Below are 24,372 nucleotides of genomic sequence, written 5' to 3' on the forward strand. Positions count from 1 at the left end.
CTTTGAAGGGGGAAGAATCTCTTTCTGGAGATCCCTTCTTTTGGAGTTTTCTAGTGAGCCCAGGATAAGGGTGAGCCTTTATCTGCTCTTTTTTGTGTAGTGATCTGCTTAGCCAAACTATCTTGTTTATATTTCTAAACTATAATATCTGTATATTCATTGATTATACAGTGTCAAATGGATGTATGCTAGTGCTTGAATTCTATTATTTAACATTGTCTTTCTGAGTAATTTCAAAACTTGTGAATGTTGCTCTTCTTAAGGAGAGTAAAATAACTGATAAAATGGCTTCAAATAGAAATTAGATTGGCTATAGCTTTTCCTCACTTTTTTCTCTTTTATTAATTGCACGTTTTTTTAATCTGCATATGAATACTGTAAAAAAAAAAAATCATGAATCAGATAACTTGAAATTCAACGGAGTAAGTCTGTGAAGTATCTCTGACAGCGATTCACCACATTACACTTACTTTCAATTTGTTTTCCTATCTTAGTTTCTTAATCTAAATAATAATAAAATATATTGGGATGAACAAAATCCTTATCAGAATTTAAGTTGATGATTATTTAAATCTGCATTGTGAGGATGCTGTTCTTGTGAGAAGTTCAGAATATGCAATTTCTGTTTTTCGGAAGACTATCTACTTTATAATGAGTTGGGTTGTTAAAGCTGTTCTTTTTTTTTTTTTTAAAAAAAAAAAAAAAAGCATAGATTTATACTTATTCTAACTCAAATGATAAGCTGATAGAATCACAGAAATACAGAATGACTTTGATTGGAAGGGACCCCAAGGATCATGAAGTTTCAACTCCCCTTCCATAGGCAGGGTCACTAATCTCCACATCTGGTAGTGGACCAGGTTGCCCAGAGCCCTGTCCAACCTGGTCATGAACAACTCCATGGACAGAGCATTCACAGCTTCTTTGGGAAGCCTGTTTCAGTACATCATCATTGTCTCTGTAAAGACCTTCCCTCTGCAAGTTCATCTGTATGACCACCTGTAAGTAATAAGCATTAGGAACAAGATTGTTAAATAATATAGTATATTGTTAAATACATATACTATATAATAGTAATTTTGTGGTCAACTTCTGAATTTCTTTCCATGGGAGTGAATGCTGGGTATTTCCTGGGGTGAGATGGTATGTCCAGTTTCCTGTAGTTATCCTTACTCAAGGTATTTATGAAGATGACAGCAGACCCATAGGAAAGTCTACCTGTTATTTTCTATATATACATTTATATGAACCAGTAATACAGCAAGAAACTCATGCATAAGTTGCTTGAAAGTAATGCTTCTGATTTATTTCCAGGGAAACTACATCAGATACAAAGAACACAATAACTCTATTTGAAAGAGCAAGTTTTCAGATATGAAACTCTATTTTTCTTGATGTAGTCATCACCACTAGATGTATATTTTCACTAGCAATGAACAAGAGCCTGCATGCAGCATACATTACAGGTGACCCTGTGGTCATAGTTTCCACTGCTGAAATGCACTAACAACCACTTCAATCTGTTGGTATCTACTGCAAATACTGTAGACTAGACATTCAGCAAATGCTGATGAATGTCAATGGGTATAATTTCTTCTACTTGAAGAACTGAAATCCACACCTTTCCATCATAAATATTTCCATGTTAGCAATCATATTTTCAGACTGCTTCTCTGCTGCCATCTGTCATGTGATGACAAATCCTAAAGGAATATTGTTTGGAAGGTTTGGCTTCTACTGCCACACCATCAATGTCTACTTCTGACATTGTGGATCAACATAATAAAATATGAGGCATTACTTTTGGAGCATCCTTCATGCTTCTTACCTACTTAATTGGGAAGGAGACATTTCAGAAAAAAAAAAAATAAAAGTTATATAGGTTTCAAGAGATCTTGAAAAAGGAACTTCAGCTGTGTGAACTTGAATAAGTTAATATTAACATAATTTCTAACATCATATGCAGACAAAATGCCACTGTGTTACATTTGATGCTACCATTTAACTATACGCAGAGTGTAAAGTCAGCTAAAAATAACAGGGAAATTAGAGATCTCAACAAGACTTTAAGTAAGATTTTTTTTTTTATGGTAGACCAGTACAGTTTACATGTACAGTGCAAACTGTTAAATTTGTTGTGTATAATGCTTCAAAGGAATGTTAAGACAACAAGTTTCACTAGAATAAGATAAAATTATCCATTTTCCCTAGGAGAATGGATGCAGTTCCAGTAGCTTGAATAGTATAATGAAGTTTGTAACCAGTCTGAAAAACTGATTGCATCTAATCTACAGTTAATCTGCATCAAACATATTTAGAAGTATTTGGATTATTTCTGAATTTTCTAATCATTGTTGCCTTCTATTGTTGTTTCAAAGAGGAAGAGGGAGATTTAAGGAAGCAACAAAGGCCATTCCTTTACTGCTACTTCTGCCTGGCTGAAATCTATGAATATAATTCAGCTTTCAAAAGGAATTAAAACATACACTGTGTTTTCTATTTGCCTTTTTACACCAGGGTTTGCATACATTGTTAAATCCAAACAAAAACATTTACAGGAAACACTTGGAAAACTTTTTGACCATGGCTTCTGTCTGCCATTACTTTCGTTTGTGACTCATCTTCTGCAAATAAATCATTCAGTCCCAACCTTAAATTCAACATAGAAGCAAATGCATTGTGCATAAATGTATCTTTGCAGTAGCCTTCTTGTAGAAGAGCTCTGCAAACTGACCTAAATAACTGTACACATGTATATTATAGATGTTTTTAAAAACTAAGCAGCTTTGTGCACAGGAAAAATACTTATTTTGAAAAAAACTATGAAGTTTTCTTAAATTCAGGATGAAAATTTGATTTCAGAATGTCATGCTGACTTAATAACTCATATGTTAGAACATGCACGTGGAAGATGAGATAAAGCAAACAAAACACCAAAGATACTGCAAACAAATACTGAGATCAGTGACCTCTAAGAGTTTCTCCTTTTTTCAACTAGAAACTAAGTAATCAGACTCTTGATAGTACATCAGAATAAATCCTAATGTTGAAACAATATTTTTAAAATAAATTTAAAATGTTTTCCAGGCAGCCCTAATAAGTTGACCTGATAACAGCAAGTCATGTGCTCATGAGATTTCCTACACAACATTGTAAAGTAAAAAGTTTCATATCAAATTCAAGAAAGCTTCTTAAGTTTGGACATTCATTGAAATTGCCTAACTTCATATTAGTTGAATTTTTCAAAATTTCTAAGATATCAGTGAAGTAGGAATAAGGCATTATTTTTCCAATGCTCATTCATTTCAAGCAATCCAGAATAAAACACAGAATGACAGAATCACAGGAGTTGGAAGGGACTTCAAGAGATCATCAAGCCCAACCCCCCTGCTAAAGTAGGTTCCCTACAATAGGTGGCAAAAGTACAGACAGTTCTTGAATATCTCCATTGAAGGAGACTCCACAACCTCTCTGTCTAGAGTAAAAACTAAAAAAGCATCATGTAAAACTATTAAGTGACTATTTCCCCAATAGGCTTTATTGTTTTATAAAATGATTTGTTTCTGTTGTACTGTTGTAACATAAGGATTGCAATATCTTTAATTAGGACACTCTTCACCTGTAGAAGGGAAGAATTTAACTCATGTAATATTAGATACCAGTCAACATCCACTGTTTATTTAAATCTTAATTATAATTATCTACTGTGTTAAGTGAAAAGAAGAAAAAAGTTTTTATTTTAATAATGCAAATTGTTTTACTACTCTTCAGTCTTTACTCATAGCAAACTGGACTTGAGTCAACTTTTGATTTCAACAAACAGTGCTTAAATTCATAGAACAATGGGGAAACAATCAGCCTTTCTAACAATTTAACATTTGTGTCCCTAAAATTTTGAAAGGCAGGAAAATAGGAATTTAGAAAGGAGATATAAATGGTACAATGAGAAATAAATCATATATCAGTGGAAGAAAAACAAAATGAAATAGAAAAACAATCTAGACGAAGTGAAAGCAATACAACAAAGAGGAAAAACTAAGTTTGTGTAAGTGTGATGGAGGAACATAACTTGTAAGAGAATTAAACCTTCAAGAATCTTATTTTCTTAAACAATTTTGAAAAACTGAGATATAAATCATTTTGTAATTAACTTACTAAGGTAGCACTCAGGAAACTTCAGTTTATTCATTACCTCTTGTCAGATTCTTAAAGCAATTAGGAGGGAAAAAAAAAAAATCTCATAGATGCTGGGATATAAAGGCCCTTTAGGCAAAATGATGACAGCAGTATTTCACTTTCTATCTCCTTTTTCTAGACCTTCAGATTCTGTTCATGTATGAAGAGCGGATTCAGTACCTCCATGATCTAACATAGGAATATTGGCAAGTTCTCTTTACTGTGAGGATGATGAGTTACTGGACTAGGTTGTCCAGTGAAGCTGTGGACACTCTCACCCTGAAGGTATTCATGGTTGGAGGAGCCCACGAAGGCTAGATGGGGCTTTGAAAAACTTGGCGTAGAGGGAGGCATCTCTGAGTATAGCAGGAAGACTGGAACTAAATGATCTTAAAGGTCCCTTCCAATCCAACCCATTCCATGATTGTGTGATTCCCGTAATGTGAAGTGGAATTATAATCACTGTGATATTCCTCTGGATTACTGATTTATTAAGTAGTGGATTAAATTCTCATTACTCAGGAAGACTGAACTGGTTGAATTTACAAGACTGTGGGATGATGAACTAAGACAAAATTTAGAAATGGTTAATTTTGCATGTCAATGAAATATGCTATCAGTTTTGTTAAAATATTAATATAGTATAATTAGTAGTATATATCTAGTTACACATCTAGATAAATGTAAAGTGTTATTAAAAAAATTTCCTGAACAATATGATGCAAGCTTGAACCAGGCTTCCCACTAAATCTCTAAGCAGAGAGTCATAATAAATATGACATACAGAGCTAGCCTTCAGACAAAAATTCTGCAGTTTTATTAATAAGCTGCTCTTGGTATATCAGCAGAATGGTTATTTAAATACTAATTAAAGAAATGTAAGTTTAAAATGCCTTTGAGTCCAGCAAAAATTTGGAGATCATTCTAATGAACAAATTGATTTGCAGAGCAAGAAAGTCATTTCCAGCTCAGCATTACAGCACAATTGTAGATCCACATCCATATGCAACTGTACAAAGCTTATTTCTTGTCTCTTTTCAGGAAATGAATGTGTGGCTCTTAGCTGCCAAAAAAATGAATACTGTTTTTATGTGAACACTGATTCTTACTTGCTGGAAACTGAGAAGCACCTCCAATAGAACACAGCTGTGTGAAAATCAAAAACAGATATTTGTTTTGTTTTGCCGGCTGCAGTAAAATACAAATTTGGCAGAAATAATAAGATTGCTCATAAATAAATAGCAACTTAAAGACAGTTGGGCAGTAATTGTTTTTGTGTTTTCAGTTGCTTCCATTTCAAGCTTTGTCATTGACTTTATCAATACATATTCTGTGTTGGATAAGATTTTGGTTAGACATGCCAAGAAATACAATTTGAATTTTACAGTTGATCACAATACTATTATACCATTTTTCAAGTGATTTTTTGAGGCCATAGTCATTGGAGGCCTGAATTTTGTACTCATGTTGAATATTTCCTTCCTGTATACTGTAAGTCAAAAGGCTAGTTAGTCTAGGTAGTAAATAAAAGATGGGAAGAGAAAACCAAGAATATCAGAACTGGAATACAAAACTTACTCCTGACACTGGCATTTGGACATAATATCACATATCTAAAACTTTATGAATGCAATGATAGTGTAATGAATTGAAATGTTCTAGTTAGTTCATTGGGTCACACTCACAGTAAGTAAGTTTGGTGGGATGAGTGTCACACAAAGGACAGACTAGTTGCTACCAAATCCTCATGTGCAGCAGAGCATAATCTTCATGAATAATGAGAGCATATATAGTAACAATAGATGAGATTTACCTCTGCTTTTAGCTGTTGTTGATTGTCTAAATTAAGCTATTCCTTAAAGTTCTCATTGCTAATAGAGAGACATAACTAAGATAAATAACTTCCTGTAGATCTCTCTCTTAAATATGTATGTATCATAAAAAAAAAGGATAAACTGAACTCCAGAATCGCACATCTCCACCACTGTCTGTAGAGCATACACTGTTGTCCAGATCACTCTAAACACTAAATCTGTCCTGAGATTCTGCTGTGTTTCCATGAGACAGCTAGTTGTTCTTTCAGATGATACAATTCAAGAATGAGAACCAAATCCTAGAATCATAAAATCTTAAGAGTGGCTTGGTTTGGAAGGAATCTTAGAGATGTCCTAGATTGAACTCCACTGCTGTATATGGGGTTGCTATCTCCAAGATCGAGTTGTTCAAAGCCCCATCCAATCTGGCATTGAATACTTCCAAGGACAGGGCAATCAACACCTCCTTTGAGCAACCAGTTTCAGTGCTTCACTACTGTCTAAGTGAAAAATTTATTTTTAAGATCTAATCTAGATCTTCCCTCCTTTAGTTTCAAGCCATTACTTTTGGTCCTATAGTCACCTTTTACAGTGAACATGCTATGTAAAAATTCACTCTCCCTTCTGCTCGCAAGTACTTTTCAAGGACTAGTAGGCTGGAATGAGATTTCCGCAGAATCTTCTCTTCTTCAGGCTGCACAATCCCAGCTCCTTCAGCCTGCCTTTGTAAGATTGGTTCTCCAGCCCTCAGAACAGGTTTGTGGCCCTCCTCTGGACTTGCTCAAACAGTTCCATGGTTTTCTTGAGGTCAGTTCCCTAGGCATGGATACAGTACTCCAGATGGGACTTCAAGAGGGCAGACTGGAACAATCATCTTCCTATTTCTGCTGCCACTTCTCCTTTGATGAAACCAAAAGGTTCATAGAATCACAAGGTAGGACAGGACCTACAAGATCATCCAATCCAGCTGTCCTTCCCCTACCATTGCTACCACAAGCCTCTAAACCATATCTCGTAGCTCCTCATCCAGATGCCTCTTGAATACTGCCAGAGATGGCAACTCCACCATCTCTCTGGGCAGGCCATTCCAGTGCCTGACCACTCTCTGAGAGAAAAAGTTTTACCTTTAAGTCTAACCTAAACCTCCCCTGGTACAACTTGTGGCCATTTCTTCAGGTCCTGTTCCTTACCTGGGATAAGAGACCAAACCCCTCCTCATCACAACCTCCCTTCAGGAAGTTGTGCCTCCTCTTCTCCAGAATAAACAATCCTAGCCCCCTCAGCCGCTCCTCATAAGATTTGTTCTCCAGACCCCTCACCAGTTTTGTTGCCCTTCTCTGGACACATTCCTGGGTTTCAATGTCTTTCTTGTAGTGAGGGGCCTAAAATGAACACAATATTTGAGGTGCAGCCTCACCAGTGCTGAGTACCGGGGCATGATTACCTCCCTGCTCCTCCTGGCCACGCTATTTCTAATGCAGGCCAGGATGCCATTGGCCTCTTGGCCACCTGGGCACACTGTCAGCTCATGTTCAGCCGAGCATCAACCAACACCCCCAGGTCCCTTTCCTCTTCACTTATCCTGTCATCCAGCCACTCATCCTGAAGCCTATAGCGCTGCATGGGGTTATTGTGGCTAAAGTTCAGGACCCGGCACTTGGCCTTGTTGAACCTCATCCCATTCACCTCAGCTTATCTAGATCCCTCTGAAGTGCCTCCCTATCCTCAGGCTGATCAACACCACCTTCCAACTTGGTGTCATCTGCAAACTTACTGAGGGTACACTCAATCTTCTCATCTAGGTCATCAATAAAGATAGTGAAGAAGATGGGCCCCAGTACCAACCCCTGGAGGACACCACTTGTAATGGGTCACCAGCTGGACTTAACTCCATTAACTACTATCCATTGTGCACAGCCTTCTAACCAGTTCCTTATCCAAAGAAGGGTATACCTGTCAAGGCCATGGGCAACCACTTTCCCCAGGGGAATACTGTGAGAGACCGCGTAAAAGGCTTTGCTGGAGTCTAGGTTGATTACATCAACAGCCTTTCATAGAATCACAGAATGACCCGGGTTGGAAGGGACCCCAAAGATCATGAATCTCCAAGCCCCCTGCCACAGGCAGGGCCACTAACCTCCACAATTAATACTAGACCAGGCTGCCCAGGGCTCCATCCAATCTGACTTTGAACACCTCTAGGGACAGGGCATCCACAACCTCTCTGGGCAGTGCCTCACCACTTGTTCTGTAAGGAATTTCCCCCTGACATCCAACCTAAATCTCCCCTCCCTCAACTTAAAACCATTTTCCCTCATCCTGCAGTTATCTACCCTTTCAAAGAGTTGATTCATCTCCCCTCAAGATATGTTAAGATTTGCAGGCAGAAAATTAGGCCAAGCTTGAACTCTTCAGGATACTTCACTCCTTGACCTGAAAGTCTGGGATAGGGAACAGAATAAACCCCCACAGTTCAGGTAGAAACAGTTAGAAACCTACTACTCCAGACTAGATCCAGCCAAGGGTACTGAGGGAGCTGGTGGAGATGAGACCCAAGCTGCTTTCCAACATCTAGCATCAATCCTGATCAACTGGGGAGGTCCCAGAAGATTGGGTGCTTGCCAGTGTGCCTCCGATCCACAAGAAGGATTGTAAGGAGAATGTGGGGAACTACAGCCCTGTCAGTCTGACCTTGGTGCCAGGGAAGGTTATGGAGCAGTTCATTTTCATAGAATCATAAAATGGCTTGTGTTGGAAGGGGCCTCAAGGATCATCAAGCTCCTTCCCCTTTGCCACAGGCAGGGCTGCTGACTTCCATATCTAATGCTAGACCAGGCTGCCCAGGGCTCCATCCAACCTGGCCTTGAACATCTCCAGGGATGGGGTATCAATAACCTCTCTGGGCCCCAGACCTGGACACAGTACTCCAGATGGGCCCTCATGAGAGTTGAGAAGGACAGTCACCTCCCTGTTCCTGCTGACCACCCCGTTTCTGATGGAACCTAGGATACCATTTGCTTTCTGAGCTGCAAAAGCACACAGCTGGCTCATGTTAAGTTTTTCATCTACCAGAACCCCCAGGTTCTTCTCTGCAGGGCTACTCTCAAGGGTTGCTCCTCTCAGTCTTTATACATGTGAGGGCTTCCTCCAGCCCAAGTGCATTGCACTTTGCACAAAACATTGCACTTGCTATATTGAACCTCATTAGATTGACATTTTGAGTGAGATCACAGGGCTTGTGTGAGACAACCAAGGGATCAGGTCCATCCAGCAGGGATTCATGAAAGGCAGATCTTGACACCAGCCTGATCTGGAATGGGATGCCCATGGAGGTGGCCAAATCACTGTTGCTAGGGGTGTTCATGCAACATTTAGATATTTTACAGAGGGAGATGGTTTAGTGGGGAAATCTTGCTTGTAGGTGGTTGGTTGGACCGTGTGATCTTGGAGATCTTTTCCAACTTTAGTGATTCTACAATTCTACTCTCTGGACTGCAAGCACACACTGCTGATTACATCTGTTGGTAGCTTTATTTTTTACATCCTTTTTATTTTCAATTGCACAAATGAAAGAAGTGTCTTTAACAGTCATCCAGAAAACCCGTTTTCCTACCAACCCGTCTTTCAGGAGCACAGCATACTTCTGAAAGGGACCTTAGTACCAGGTTTAGGAACACTGGCTTGCTTCACAGACACTTGAGGGAAAGACTCTTTGAACAGACTTTTCAAACTGACTTACCAAAGTGTTTTTATATAACCTCTTAATTTAAGAGGTCAAATAAATAAGGGATTGGGCATAAGTATCTGTTTAGAAATAATCTTAAAAAGCAAACATACAAAACCAATACTATTTTAAAATTCAATTGCTGGAAGATTTATATAAAGATGAGAAAGTAGATATTAAATCTAAATTCCATATTTTTCTGATCTTCAAATGGTTGTACATTTTAAACTGAATTGATTCAGGCTCATTAAAAAGAGATTGCATTTGTTTCCAGATTTAAAATGAGAGAAGATACCTCTACTCATACATTGCATGTTTGTCAAAGGATACACCTAAGAAGTTGGCTGAGAACAATTCATTGAATGTGTATTTCCTCCAAAGCCAGAGAATGTAAATGTAGCCAGAAAACTGTACTAGATCTCAACTCCTTTGAAGTGATCCTAGCGGTAACATGTCCATCTTACTGATTTCACTTTGTTTATTTTCCATAACCTTCCTGGAATGCCTTCCTCTATAATAATGTAACATATATAAATGATGATATCTCTGTGTAACTCACACTTCTCATGTGATGGATATCCCATCCCTGGAGACATTCAGGTCAGGCTGGACTAGTCTCTAAGCAACCTGATCTAGTTGCACATCTCCCTGTTCACTGCAGAGTAGTTTGACTAGATGAACTTTAAGGTCCCTTCTAACTCTTAGGATTCTGTGATCCTACACTTCTAAGATCCATTTTAAGTTCTCTTCTATTTGCGAGCTCCTTTCCTTTGAGAAGACTTATATTGCTGATTTTGGGAACCAGCAAGAATAGAAAAAAATGATAATTTAAATCTTTAATTAAAACTAAAACTTAAATTAAACAACAAAATATACATCCAAAAAGCTTCTATGTGATATGTAATTCACATGTTTTATGCTTCTATGCAGATTAATGAATGAGTCACTTCAGTAATCTTATTTCTCTCATGGAAGTAAGGAGATTTCCTCACTTTGCTCTGACAGGATTTTTCACTTTCTCCATAATTAAGAAATATTTTATCATGTCCAGTCTACAGAATTCTCTGTTTAATTTCATCATCTTAATTTGAATCAGTCTCTTTAGAATGCCCTAAATAAAGCCAGTCCCTCTTTGGTGTTTATTTCATTGAATGAATTACAAGCAACGATCATATAATCTCAAAGCTGTCATTTGTTCAATATATATTTAGTTTTTAGGATTCACAGAGAAAGCCCTTGTGGATAAAGGGTTCATCATCTGAGGGTTATCCTCTATTTGTTCTTTTTAGTGAGTAGCATGGCAGGAATGCGTTCCAGATTTTATCAAAGGTATCTAGTATCTTACTCTTTTCACAGGATGTTCATTCATATTTTACAGTTTCAAGAACAGCATTGATCCAGCAATCAATATGAGATGTTAGGATACTTTTTTTTTTTATCCTTATATATAGTTGCTTGAAGGGAACATTTATGTGTATAAACTGTCACCACAGATGATATTAAAAAATAATAATAATAATAATAATAATAATAATAATATATAATTAGGCCAGCGAATATGGAAATTTAAACCTAAAGAGGAATCTTTGAAGGAGTTGTTGTTGTCATTGTAGACTATGAAAGATGGCTTTATATACGAAGCTAACCCTGTGGACTATAACAAAAAAAGACAGAAAAAACAAACAAACCAAAAAGAAAGAAAGAAAGAAACAAACAACAACAACAAAACTTCAACATTGGAATCCTAGAAACAAACAAACAAACAAACAAACAAACAAACAAACAAACAAAAAAACCATGAATGCAGAGGTAAAAAAAACCTCTGCTACAACTTTCATAAATGTGTTCAACAATATTTAGAGTATCCTACGGCATCTAGAATGTTGTACTATTTACTATTTCATACCATATATACTCGAGTTCTTTTGAAAACTACCATGTTTTTTTTTTTTTTTTTTTTTTTTTTTTTTTAATGCCTGGAATTCTCCTATCTCAGAGTATCAGAATTCTCTGTTACATAAATGAATGCTAAAATGCTAATTCATAATATGTTGTTGTTGTTGTTGTTTTTAAAAAACATAATCTATCAATTAAAATAATGAGTGTTTTCTTTTGTTCATTTAGGTTTTACTTTCCCAGGGATAAATAACTTTTGCTCAAGAGATCTACTAATCTATTTATTGTGATGACTGTAAAAAGTAGAAATCTTAAAGGCAAAACACTCTGAATACCTCAGAATGATTTTAGGGAATGCAGAAGGTAGAAATCTGAGATGTTAAGGTAAATGAGCTGTATCATATATGGGGTCTCCCTTTGCATCTCAGCATGTAAGGAGGAAAATGCACTGTATGCATTTAAACTCTGTTTATAAGTAATGCAATATTTACTGGACCAGATTGAATAAACTTTTTTTTTTTTTTTTTTTTTTTTTTTTTTTTCACAGCCCTGGAGCTAAAGCACTCCTTGGAGTGGAAGCAGATGCTATTTACTGTGTTGAACTCAGTACAGGAATTTGAATTCAAGTTTCTTGTACCTGAGAAAAGTAGACTACAGTTTTACGAGTTACTTGTGTGTCTGTGACTGTTAGAGTATGATACTTTCTTCTTCTTATCTCCTATTTCAAAAAATAAGTTACAGGAACAGTAATTTAAGCTTGCTGAATAGACCATTTTAATGTCTCTGATACTGTATGTACAACTAGATAGTTGATACTATTTCTTATTTATTTATTTATTTATTACTGGTGCATATAAATGAAGTAGCATTGATCAATGATGAGATTTATTTTGTTTTTCTAAATGAAGTTATATAGTTGTAAATTGTGTCACAATCGAAGATGGGGATGAGCATCACACTTCCTCCTTCGGCCTGGCCATTATTCTAAAAATCTAGCTCAGGCAGAAAGACAGTGAGACTCCCAAAGCCTTGCTCAGAACTGTCTCACAAAACAGATAATGACCACAGATCTATATTATCTAGGGTGCTGAAAGAACTGACAGCTGAAATTTGGTTCAATAAGTGAAGACCAATTACTGACTATGAGTCAATTACCTTACTCCATAAGCAGTAAGCATTTCTACAGCCCCTTCATCTCTCCTGCATGACACTGGACTGCATGACAAGATCTTTTGATTACGGATGCCACTCGGGCTTACACCTGTTGCAGAGATCGCTTACCCCTCGTTGTCACTTAACTTAGCAAGCAGCTAAATGGCACACATTTTCTCACTCTCAGATATGGGTGTAAGAGAGAAATAGAAATGAACGTAAGTTGAGATAAAACCTATTTACTTGTCATGGTATTGTATTTTTTTTTGTTTGTTTGTTTTTGGTATTCCACATCATAACATCATGTAGTGCACTGGGAGTTAAAGTTTAATGCTCCGGTTCCAGGTACCTGTCCCTGTACATCATGGAAGTCATGGGATCTGGCCCTTCCAGGTGGGGTGGTCTCTTACTGCCTTGCAATGGATGTTGGAGAGTGCTTTCCTAGCCATAGCAAGCTTTTCAGGTTTGACTTGGTCTCAGGAACTCTCTCTCTCCTATTTTATTTGATTTATTAGTCTCAATTTCAATTAGATTGTATTATACTGTGTTATCTTGCATTCTAATTTCATAGTTAGTAAAATAAGTTTTCCTCCACAGATAGGTTTTTTTTTTTTTTTTTTTTTTTTTCCCCCTTCCTTGAGCCCAGCTACCATCTCTGTTGTGATTTTTTGTGGTTAGTATTCCACATCAGAACATCATGTGGACCAGTGGATGTTAATGAGTTAATGTTCTAGTTCTCTTTACTGCCTGTTATGGGCACTTTGAGTATCCTGATGGGAGGGGAGTGGGCAGCATCCCAAGAGGACCTGGCAGGAAGAGGGCGTGGGGTGGAATTCCAGATTGGCGGAGTGTCTGCCTCTCTCCCTCTGTCCCTTGCTCAGCCATCTCAGCTCACCACGGAGCAAAGCACGTGCTTTCTCTCATACTATTGTGGTTTGATTCGCATTTTGCACAATCTTGTCCCTCTCATTATCTTTGATTTAGTTAAAATCAGTAAATTACCGTTCCTCTTCAGATCATTGCCACTGTGTCTTCTCTTGGTTAAAGCTATCTGCTAGCTCTCTGCCCTTCCCCCTCTTCCAGAGCGCATGCGGCCCAGGGTTGGCCAGGTTGCAGCAAACCGTTAGTATCCATTCCTTTTTTTTTTTCTTCTTTTTCTTGGGGCCTGTGCCACCTCTCATGGACTTACATCTAAGGATAACCCTGTGACAATCTCCCTATCCCTTTTCCTTCCCATTTTGTGGGTTGGGAGGGGAGGGGGGGTGAGGGGCCTACTGATCCTCTCTCACAGACATTGATTGATCTAATTAACTCTGTGACATTATTAAGTCAAAAGAGGAAAATGGAAACAAATATGCAATGATAACAGAAAATATTAATGGTGCAATCACCTGCCAACCTGTACCCAGCTATAGTTGAGCAGTAGTTGACTCAATGCTGACTCAATCCAACTCCTCACAGAATCAGAGAATCACAGAATTGCCAGTGTTGGAAGGGACCTCAAGGATCATGAATCTCCAACCCCAACCCCCATGTCACAGGCAGGGCCACTAACCTCCTCATTTAATGCTAGACCAGGCTGCCCAGGGCTCCATCCAATCTGGCCTTGAACACTTCCAGGGACAGGGCATCCACAACATCTCTCGCGGGCAGCTTTTTCCAGTACCTCACCACTTGTTCTGTGAAGAATTTCCCCCTGACGTCCAACCAAAATCTCCCCTCCCTCAACTTAAAACCATTTCCCCTCATCCTGCAGTTATCTACCCTTTCAAAGAGTTGATTCCCCTGCCCTCTGTAGGCTCCATTTAGGTACTGAAAGGCTGCAATGAGGTCACCCTACAGCCTTCTTTTCTCCAAGCTGAACAAGACCAGCTCCCTCAGCCTGTCCTCATAGGAGAGGTGCTCCAGTCTCCTGATCATCTTTGTGGCCCTCCTCTGGACCCTCTCCAACAACTCCCTGTCTTTCTTGTACTGGGGGCTCCACACTTGGACACAGTATTCCAGATGGGGCCTCACAAGAGCAGAGTAGAGGGGAACAATCATCTCCCTGTCCCTGCTGGCCACCCTTCTTTTGATGTAGCCCAGGATACCATTTGCCTTCCGAGCTGCAAGGGCACACTGCTGGCTCATGTTAAGTTTTTCATCTATCAAGACCCCCAGGTCCTTCTCCACAGGGCTGCTCTCAAGGACCGCTCCTTCCAGTCCGTATGGATGCCTGGGATTCCTCCAGCCCAAGTGCAGAACTCTGCACTTTGCCGTGTTGAACGTCATCAGGTTCACTCGGGCCCACCTTTCTAGCTTCTCAAAGTCCCTCTGAATGACATCCTTTCCTTCAACTGTGCCATCCGCACCACTCAGCTTGGTGTCATCAGCAAACTTGCTGAGGGTGCACTCAATTCCATCATCGATGTCATTGATAAAGATGTTAAAGAGCACCGGTCCCAAGACAGACCCCTGGGGGACGCCGCTCGTTACCAGCCTCCACTTGGACATAGAGCCATTGATGACCACCCTCTGTCTGTGGCCTTTCAACCAGTTTCTTATCCATCGAGCGGTCCACCCATCAAATCCACATCTCTCCAATTTGGAGATAAGGATGTGGTGGGGGACCATGTCAAAGGCCTTGCTCAAGTCCAGGTAAATGACATCGGTCGCCTTTCCCTTGTCTACCAATGCCGACTCCATCACAGAAGGCCACCAGATTGGTCAAGCATGACCTTCCCATGGTGCAGCCATGCTGGCTGTCATGGATCACATGGCTATTCCTCATGTGATCAAGCATGTCATCCAGGATGATCCGTTCCATGATTTTCCCAGGCACAGAGGTGAGACTCACCAGCCTGTAGTTCCCGGGGTCCTCCTTACTCCCTTTCTTGTAAATGGGAGTGACATGACCCTTCCTCCAGTTATCCAGGACCTCACCTGACAGCCACGACTTTTCAAATATGATGGAGAGTGGCTCAGCAACCACCTCAGCCATCTCTTTCAGAAGCCTGGGATGCATGCCATCCAGCCCCATAGACTTGTACACATTCAGTGTCATGAGGAGGTCTCAGACCTGCTCTTTCCCCACAGTGGGGAGGGATCTACCACCCCAGTCCCCACCCAGAGGTTTAGGGATGCAGGGCTCAATGACATGAGAAGTACTGGAATCCTGGCCGCCAGTGAAGACCGAGGCAAAGAACTCATTCAGTACCTCAGCCTTCTTCTTCAGCTAAAGATCTGTCTAGGTACATACAGCTGTCCCTGATCCTTGTGAGGTGTTCATAAATAATTTATGAACATTTACTTTATTCTATGTAAAACAGATTCTTCCTCATTACTTAGGTATAGTTGGCAACTTCTAGTCATGCATTAAGATAATTTCATCTAAATATAGCCATCTGGAAACCAGGCATCCTGTTTCAAATAATCATCTAAGTTCCTTCTGCAGTCAGCAGAAAGAGACTTGAGTTCCAGACAACAGTTTATCCTGGTGCAATATAAATGACAGATATTTGGGATTAATTCCTCTCTAGATATACCTCTTTTTGGCTGAATAGGAAGCCCAGATAAATAACTTGGATATCCTGTTCTCATATTACTTGCTTTATGAAGAATTTCACCATGACTGAGAGGAGCAACTTATGGCAGGCAATACTTTCTCTCCTCATTTTATTAATGTGACACTAGCGATAAAAGTTAACAAGCACCTTGCTTTGTTTTTAACACATTAGCAGTTAATTACTATAGTTAAGGTCATAAATAAAGTAAAACATGAACCACTTGCAGATCTTGCAAATTCATCCTAAGTTGTGCTCGCATACATTAATTCCTATTTCAGAGCAAATCAAATGTTTGTTGGATTTTTTCATTGGCCACCAGCCCACAATTATACAAACTCAGTGTCAGAATGTGGTCTGAAAGCAATAGATAGAGTAAGCTGAAACTCACCTGACTATTTAGTAGAATGAATGATTGCATAACTTTTTTTTTTCTTTTTCTTTTTTTTTTTTCTTTTTTTTTTTCTTTTTCTTTTTCTTTTTCTTTTTCTTTTTCTTTTTCTTTTTCTTTTTCTTTTTCTTTTTCTTTTTCTTTTTCTTTTTCTTTTTCTTTTTCTTTTTCTTTTTCTTTTTCTTTTTCTTTTTCTTTTTCTTTTTCTTTACTTTGGTCTCTCTCTTCTGGCCAATTACCTGTAGAAAGTCTTCCTATTGTTTTTCATGTCCCTCACAAGTTCAGTTCCGCCTGCGCCTTGGCTTTCCTCATCCCACATCTGCAAGTCTGGACAGAATCCCTGTCTTCTTCCCAGGTGACACACCCTTGTTTCCAGAGCTTGTACGCACCTTTCTTCACCCTCAGCACACCCAGCAGGTCCTTATCGAGCCACACCGGCTTCCTACTTCCTCTGCCCACTTTCTTGTTCAGAGGGACGGAGAGTTCTTGCTCTCTCAGGAAGGCATTCTTGAAGAGTAACCAGGTCTCTCTCCTCAACATTTTTGTTTTTAAGGACAGCATCCCAGGGGATCTTGGCCAACAGTCCATTGAACAGCTTAAAGTTTGCTCTTCCAAAGTTCAGGGTCCTGACGCCACTCTTCACCAGGCCCACATCCTTCGAGATCACAAACTTGACCAGGGCGTGGTCACTGCAACCCAGGCTGCCTCCAACCTTAACACCTCCAACCTTAAATGGTTAATACTCCAACCTTAAATGATTTCCTCCGCGTTGGTGAGCAGCAGGTCCAGCAACGCTTCACCTCTGGTGATTTCACCTCTGCTGTGACCTCTTCACCTCACACCTTTATATGGCCTCCTACATAATATCACGTTGTATCAAATAACTCCTAGCCTAACCAGATCACCTGTCCTGGCTCCACCATGCCCTATGCTGTGGTACCATTAATGCTTTACTGAAAACTAAGCAGATTACATCTAAAGCCTTTCCCTCATTTACTAGACTGTTCAGAAGGAGATGTGGCTGGTCAAGAAGGACCTGACTTTCATGAACCTATATTGTCTACGCCTCATCCCCTGTTATTTCTTACATATCATGTGATCACACTCAAGATAATCTTCTCTGATACTGAAGTGAAGGTGGCAGTTCAGTAGATCCCTACTTCTGACCCTTTCTGTAGATGGGAATCACTTTAGCAAATCTCCAGTTTCATTAGACCTCTCTGGCTGACCAGAACTTCTGATAAATGATGGAAAGGAGTATACAATCACTTTTGCTGGCTCCCTCAGTACCCTTGACAGCCCAGACAAAATAGCATGTCACTATCTCTTTCCTATTGAGTTTTGGGGATTTATTCTGCTCCCCATCCCTATCTTCCAGTTCTGGGGACTGAGTATTCAGCCCTCAAAGGATAACTGATCTAACAATGAAAGATACAAAGAAAGAAGGCATTCAGTACCTCTGCCTTTTCCTCAGCCTTAGTAATAATGTTCACTGCACCCAAATAAAGATGTAGGCTCTCTGTATTTTTGGTAAGAATGTAGTTCTTTTGTTATCTTGTTAAGTTTTTGAAACTTGTTAAGCCACTGTTCTATTTACAATCATTCTTTTAAAATCACTTTTATATCAGTAAGTATACCGGTGCTTCTCTTTCATGAATGAAGGATGTGGTACCCTTCTCTGACAATGTGTTTCGGCATCAGGCTGATAGATGCTCAGGTGCTGCACTTACAATAGTGATATCAGATAGTGTATGAAAAGAGCAGATTTCTTTCATAAACAGCTCCTGGAATCAGTTTTAGCACATATCTGTACTACTGCCATATACTGAAAAATAAATGAATGAATAAATAAATAAATAAATATCAGGTTATTCCTGTTCAGGAGCATCAGTAATTCAACAATCTGTGTGTTTGGTTATTGGTATTACAAATTTTATCTCAGATGCAGCATGTGTGATGTCATCCAATTGTGTGGTATGTAGACAGTGAGCCTAGAACCTTCGAGTAATTGCTAGTAGTAACCAGATAAGAAAGTAGTGACGCAAGTGCTTACGCACGATAAGAGGGGCGTAGACGAAGTTGTACAAGGCTATATAAGTTCTTGCCACGAGTTAATAAACGCCATTTTACCACCCACCACATTGGTGTGCACCGAGGTAGATGGACAGACCGAGGAGTCCCTAACGATTGCGAACACCTGTATGAAGCTGAAGCGGGCTTCCGGCTTCATATGGTGACCCCGACGTGACGTTAGGGAATAGTGGTCGGCCACAGGCGGCGTGGCGGGTTCCTGCTCTCGTTCCACCTCCCTTGGGGAAGGAGGTGATGACCCTAGAAGAGGGGGCTGCGGCTTAGGAGAGTGGAAGCTGGGTAGCGTCGGAGGGGGCTCTGCGGCCGAGAGCCTGCTTAACCTGCCGAGGACCCAGGAGACCATCGGAAGAGGTGCCCGGTGGTCGCTTGTTCCGTCGGGGAGATTACGCCCGGCGATGGAAGCCGTCATAAAGGTGATTTCGTCCGCGTGTAAGACCTATTGCGGGAAAAATTCTCCTTCTAAGAAGGAAATAGGTACAGTGTTATCACTGTTATTGAAGGAGGGATTGCTTACATCACCCTCGGATTTATATACCCCGGGATCCTGGGATCCCATCACCGCGGCGCTTGCCCAGCGGGCGATGGTACTCGGGAAGGCAGGGGAGTTGAAAACCTGGGGACTGGTATTGGGGGCGTTGAAGGCAGCGCAAGAAGAGCAGGTTACATCTGAGCAAGCGAAGTTTTGGCTGGGCTTGGGGGGAGGGAAGGTCTCTCCCACAGATCTTACAGGGAAGCCAGCCGCGGAGCCTCAGGACGGCGGAGAGATAAAGATAACGGCTGCGCAGCAAGAAGCGAAGTTGGCGCCGGGGGAGGCGACCGCGTCTAAAACAACATCCTGTTATCATTGCAAAATGGGTACTGGCTGCAGTTGCGCCACAGCTGCCCCCTCGGCCCCCCCTCCTTACGTGGGGAGTGGCTTGTATCCTTCTTTGGAGGGGCTGGGAGGGCCGGAGGGGGAGGGCGTAGCCACGTCACCGGCGGGGAGGGACGATCCGCCCCGGTGGGCGGAGCGAAGGGCGGAGCCGGGATGCCCCGACTCGGCCCCCGGGCCAGCTTTGACTGATTGGGCAAGGATCAGGGAGGAGCGGAGCGTGACGGGGTTGCCGGGAGCGGGTCTTTACTTTCTCATAGATCCGGCGAGGCCAAGATGGCGGCGACGGCAGAGAGCAGAGGCGGAGAGACGGAGAAGAAGGAGTCGCCGAGTCAGTCATGTGAGCCGACAGCTCCGCCCCCGCCTTACCCTGTCCCGTCTTTATGCCCTTCTTTGGACAAAACGTCTCAGCCAGAACCGCCCCTTGAAGAACGCGATAGGGCGGTGGGCGGAGCGGGGCGGGGAAGCCCGCGGCCGGGAGGGAGCCCGCGCCGGGAGGGGGGGCCTGGTTACTGACTGGGCTAAAGTTAAAGAGAAAGCGAAAGAAAAGGGCCTAGCGAATCCAGCCGCGTTTATGGTCAGCCCTGCAAACACGGGCGCTTTCTCTATCGCATCGGGTTATTGCGGAATCCGATTGGCCCTCTACATGGCCTACAGGGGCGGCACAGATGATAGCGGGAGTGGGAGGAACAACGCCCACCCGGAGGTCCGCCCAGATGGTTGAGATTATCGTAATCAGCAGGGATGGTTCCCTGGAAAGGCCTGTTCTGCTACAGCAGAACAGGGGCAGCAGGCATAACAAATTTATAGTGGGGGCCACGATCTGTCAATTGTCAGCGCAGTATGCGATCCCACTGCGCTGGAGACAGGAAGTGCGACCTGTCTGGGTGGATCAGTGGTCCTTACCGACAGAAAAGCTTGTAGCGCTTCACGCATTAGTACAGCAAGAGCTTCGCTTAGGTCATATAGAACCCTCTCTTAGTCAATGGAACACTCCTGTATTTGTGATAAAGAAGCGGTCAGGATCCTATCGCTTGCTGCACGACTTGTGCGCAGTTAACGCTCAGTTAGTGCCTTTTGGTGTAGTTCAGCAGGGTGCGCCCGTACTATCCGCCGTGCCTGCAGGCTGGGGGGTTGTTGTTATCGATTTGAAGGATTGCTTTTTCTCCATACCCCTGGCTGAGCAAGACAGGGAGGCTTTTGCCTTTACGGTTCCTGTCCGTAATAACCAAGGCCCGGCTCGTCGGTATCACTGGCGAGTGCTCCCACAAGGGATGGCGTGCTCTCCCACGATCTGTCAGATAGTGATTGACAGAGTCCTGAGTCCGGTCCGGCAGTCCCCTAGGCAGCTCCTCCTGCTGCACTATATGGATGATCTACTGCTATCATCCCCGACCCCATCGGGGCTCCAGTCATTAGAAGCCCAAGTGGTGACGCTCCTGACATCAGCCGGCTTCACTATTTCTGCTGAAAAGATCCAGAGAGGATCGGGGGTCCAGTTTTTAGGATATCGGCTGGGAGACAAAACTGTCCACCCAGTCGGGGTTGACATCAAACCAGATCTGATGAAAGAGAACAGTAACGAGGGACTCTGAGTTTTGCAGGTATGGCTCCTGTGAACGCCGAAGAAGGAGACAGCCCAGGAACCCCGAAAGAAGGCCGGGAGAAGCGTGGAGGAAACTCAGCCCTTGCTGCCAGCGAGAGTTAATGGAATTACAGTGTTTGTCTGTTTATTGATTCTATGTGGGGTCACGGGGACGGGCGCTGATATACACCTTGTAGAACAGCCAGGGAACCTTTGGGTCACTTGGGCCAACCGTACCGGCCAGACAGACTTTTGTCTCTCCACACAGTCGGCCACCTCGCCATTTAAAACGTGCTTAATTGGTGTCCCATTAGGGATTCGAGAACAGGATTTTAAAGGCTATGTCTCTAATACTACTTGCGGGGACTTAGGACAAGACCGACTCTTTGTGTCAGAGGAAATCAAGGATGGCCCTAACACAAGTGTCACCCTTGCTTATCGGAATGTATCTTGCTTGCTGGCAAGGTTGAATGTCTCCCTCTGGGACGAGCCACTAGAGCTGCATCTATTAGGCTCACAAGCCCTCCCAAACGTCACCTATAGCACTCACCCTACAACTGACCCTACGGCGGGGGGATGTATAGGGTTCGCCCCATATTCAAAGCCGGCCGGCATCTACGGGTGGGACCGCAAGGGAATGGCGCATAACTTCCTGATAGCCCCATGGTCTAATCCCTTTTTTAACCGTGAAACCAACTCCTCAGACCCATTCACTATAGTAACAGCTGATAGGTACCAACTCTTCAAGGGAGGGGGATATTGTGGCAGGTATAAACATAAATATTGGAAGACGGTCAATTGTACACACTCTACACACTCTACACGCAGCAAACAAATCGGCGTCTACACGTGCACAACAGGGAAGTCTACTACACAAAGCTCAACACCTCCCTGGGTCAACTGCGGGAGAGGGGGTGAGTGGGCCAATAGTTCCCAGCCCTTTAATGTGAGTGATACCACGGTATACTGTTCTGGTGGTCAGCTTGGTAACGCTAGCGGGTGCTGTGGATGGGCTGCTACAGTCTTCCCACCAGGGGCATGGCTTGATTGTAAAAGCAGTACCTTTACCAAGCCAAAAGCGTTACCACCAAACATCTTCCTCATCTGCGGAGATCGCGCGTGGCAAGGAATTCCAAGCCGTCCGGTAGGGGGTCCTTGCTATCTGGGGAAGCTCACCATGTTAACACCCAATCACGCGGAAATCATTAAAACCCTTAAAATGCTCAGTAATGCAACACGAACACCCAGCAGAATAAAACGAAGCATAGGGCATTTGGACGAGACGTGCTCAGATGGCGTGCAGCTTTGGAGTGCCACGGCGAGAATCTTCGCGTCTATCCTAGCTCCGGGAGTAGCAGCGGCACAGGCTTTAAGGGAAATTGAGAGACTGGCTTGTTGGTCCGTTAAGCAGGCCAATGTAACGACGTCGCTCCTCAACAATCTGTTAATGGATGTCACGAGTATCAGACACGCGGTCCTACAGAACCGAGCAGCTATTGATTTCCTGCTTTTGGCTCATGGTCATGGTTGTGAGGACATTGCAGGGATGTGCTGTTTCAATCTCAGCGATCACAGTGAATCCATGCATAAGAAGCTCCAGTATCTGAAGGAACATGTCAACAAGATCGGCGTGGAAACGGACCCCATCGGGGACTGGCTGAGAAGTGTGTTCGGAGGCATCGGAGAATGGGGTGTGCACTTATTGAAGGGTCTGCTTTTAGGGCTTGTAGTTATCCTGCTTTTGGTAGTATGTGTACCGTGCTTTCTACAAATTATGCTAGGTTGTATTCAAAGGATGATTGACCGCACAGTTAACTATCGCGTAGAATATAGTAAAATGCAAAAGGCTTGTAGGCAGTCAGGAAACGCGGCGGTATAAGGGTAGCGCGGGATTACTTTGCGATTCGGGATGTAACGGGGCAAGGCTTAACTGAGAGGACAATGGCATGTATAGGCGCAAAGCGGGGCTTCGGTTGTACGCGATTAGGGTCCTCTCAGAATAGGGTAATTACGCTTGTGCATAGGGAGGGGGAAATGTAGACAGTGAGCCTAGAACCTTCGAGTAATTGCTAGTAGTAACCAGATAAGAAAGTAGTGACGCAAGTGCTTACGCACGATAAGAGGGGCGTAGACGAAGTTGTACAAGGCTATATAAGTTCTTGCCACGAGTTAATAAACGCCATTTTACCACCCACCACATTGGTGTGCACCGAGGTAGATGGACAGACCGAGGAGTCCCTAACGATTGCGAACACCTGTATGAAGCTGAAGCGGGCTTCCGGCTTCAGTGGTAGTAGTCACTTTTTATGAAGTGAGCCCAGCAAATACTTTCTCAGAGATACTACTATGCAGTCATCAAGTGAAGCTCAACAGGTGACAGTGCCTCAGCATCTGCCTCTGGGAGAATCTGAAATTATAGGAGTTTATTGCATACCATTTATTATGTCGTGCTTGTTAGCATGCTGTTTTATAGGCACATTGCTCCAGAGTGTAACCATTTTAGTGTGCAAACTCTATGTTTTTAGTTTAATTTGCAACAGATATGATATAAAGATAAATGAGATGGTGTTTCTTACCGACCAACTGGAATTGTCCCCAGCAGTTTGCCAGACATCAATCACAACAGAGATGGAAGATCTTCTGCAGTACATTCCTTATTGACAAAGATAGAAATCACCACTATAGTTCCATTCATCTCTACATATTATGGATCACAAGTATGCACAAATTTTACATCAAAGAAAATGATCATGGAGACAACAACAATAATAAAAGCAAACAAAACACACAAAATAAAATAAAATAAAATAAAATAAAATAAAATAAAATAAAATAAAATAAAATAAAATAAAATAAAATAAACAGATTAAATGAACACTATATGTTTCTCAAATATCAGTTTTAAAGCTGCACCTTAGGATTTTAATAATGATGTATTGATATTGTTTGAGCAAGTTATGGATTCATTTAATCTAAATTTTGACACAGTTGAAATTATGTTGATGATAACATTTTTCATTTATCATTATTGGCTTTTTTTTCTTTTTCACACTAGAAATTTCACATCAAAAGAAAAAAGCCTGGGGACTTGACTAGACCAGGCACATGCAGCGCATATGCTCCTCTAAGG

At 41.8% G+C, this 24,372-nt stretch overlaps 1 protein-coding gene and 1 long non-coding RNA gene across 3 annotated transcripts; both read left to right on the top strand.

The window, feature by feature from the left end:
* The first annotated feature begins 32 nt into the window (after positions 1-32).
* Positions 33-5,379, top strand: LOC149913173 (uncharacterized). 2 transcript variants are annotated; one of them, XR_016461535.1, is made up of 3 exons: positions 33-70; positions 4,316-4,461; positions 5,218-5,379. It is a non-coding gene; the product is annotated as an uncharacterized LOC149913173 (long non-coding RNA). The 2 variants fall into 2 exon arrangements; XR_016461536.1 differs by lacking the exon at positions 33-70 and adding an exon at positions 907-1,001.
* A 12,237-nt stretch (positions 5,380-17,616) lies between these two features.
* Positions 17,617-23,245, top strand: LOC149913174 (uncharacterized). Its single transcript, XM_090131899.1, has 3 exons — positions 17,617-17,631; positions 18,957-19,899; positions 21,275-23,245. The coding sequence occupies exons 1-3, from the start codon at positions 17,617-17,619 to the stop codon at positions 23,119-23,121; spliced, it is 2,805 nt and encodes a 934-aa protein (XP_089988025.1). The 3' UTR covers positions 23,122-23,245.
* The last annotated feature ends 1,127 nt before the right edge of the window (positions 23,246-24,372 follow it).

Source organism: Phasianus colchicus, chromosome Z (genome assembly GCF_987193195.1).
Source record: "Phasianus colchicus chromosome Z, bPhaCol1.hap1.1, whole genome shotgun sequence".
In the NCBI taxonomy this organism is placed as follows: domain Eukaryota; kingdom Metazoa; phylum Chordata; class Aves; order Galliformes; family Phasianidae; genus Phasianus; species Phasianus colchicus.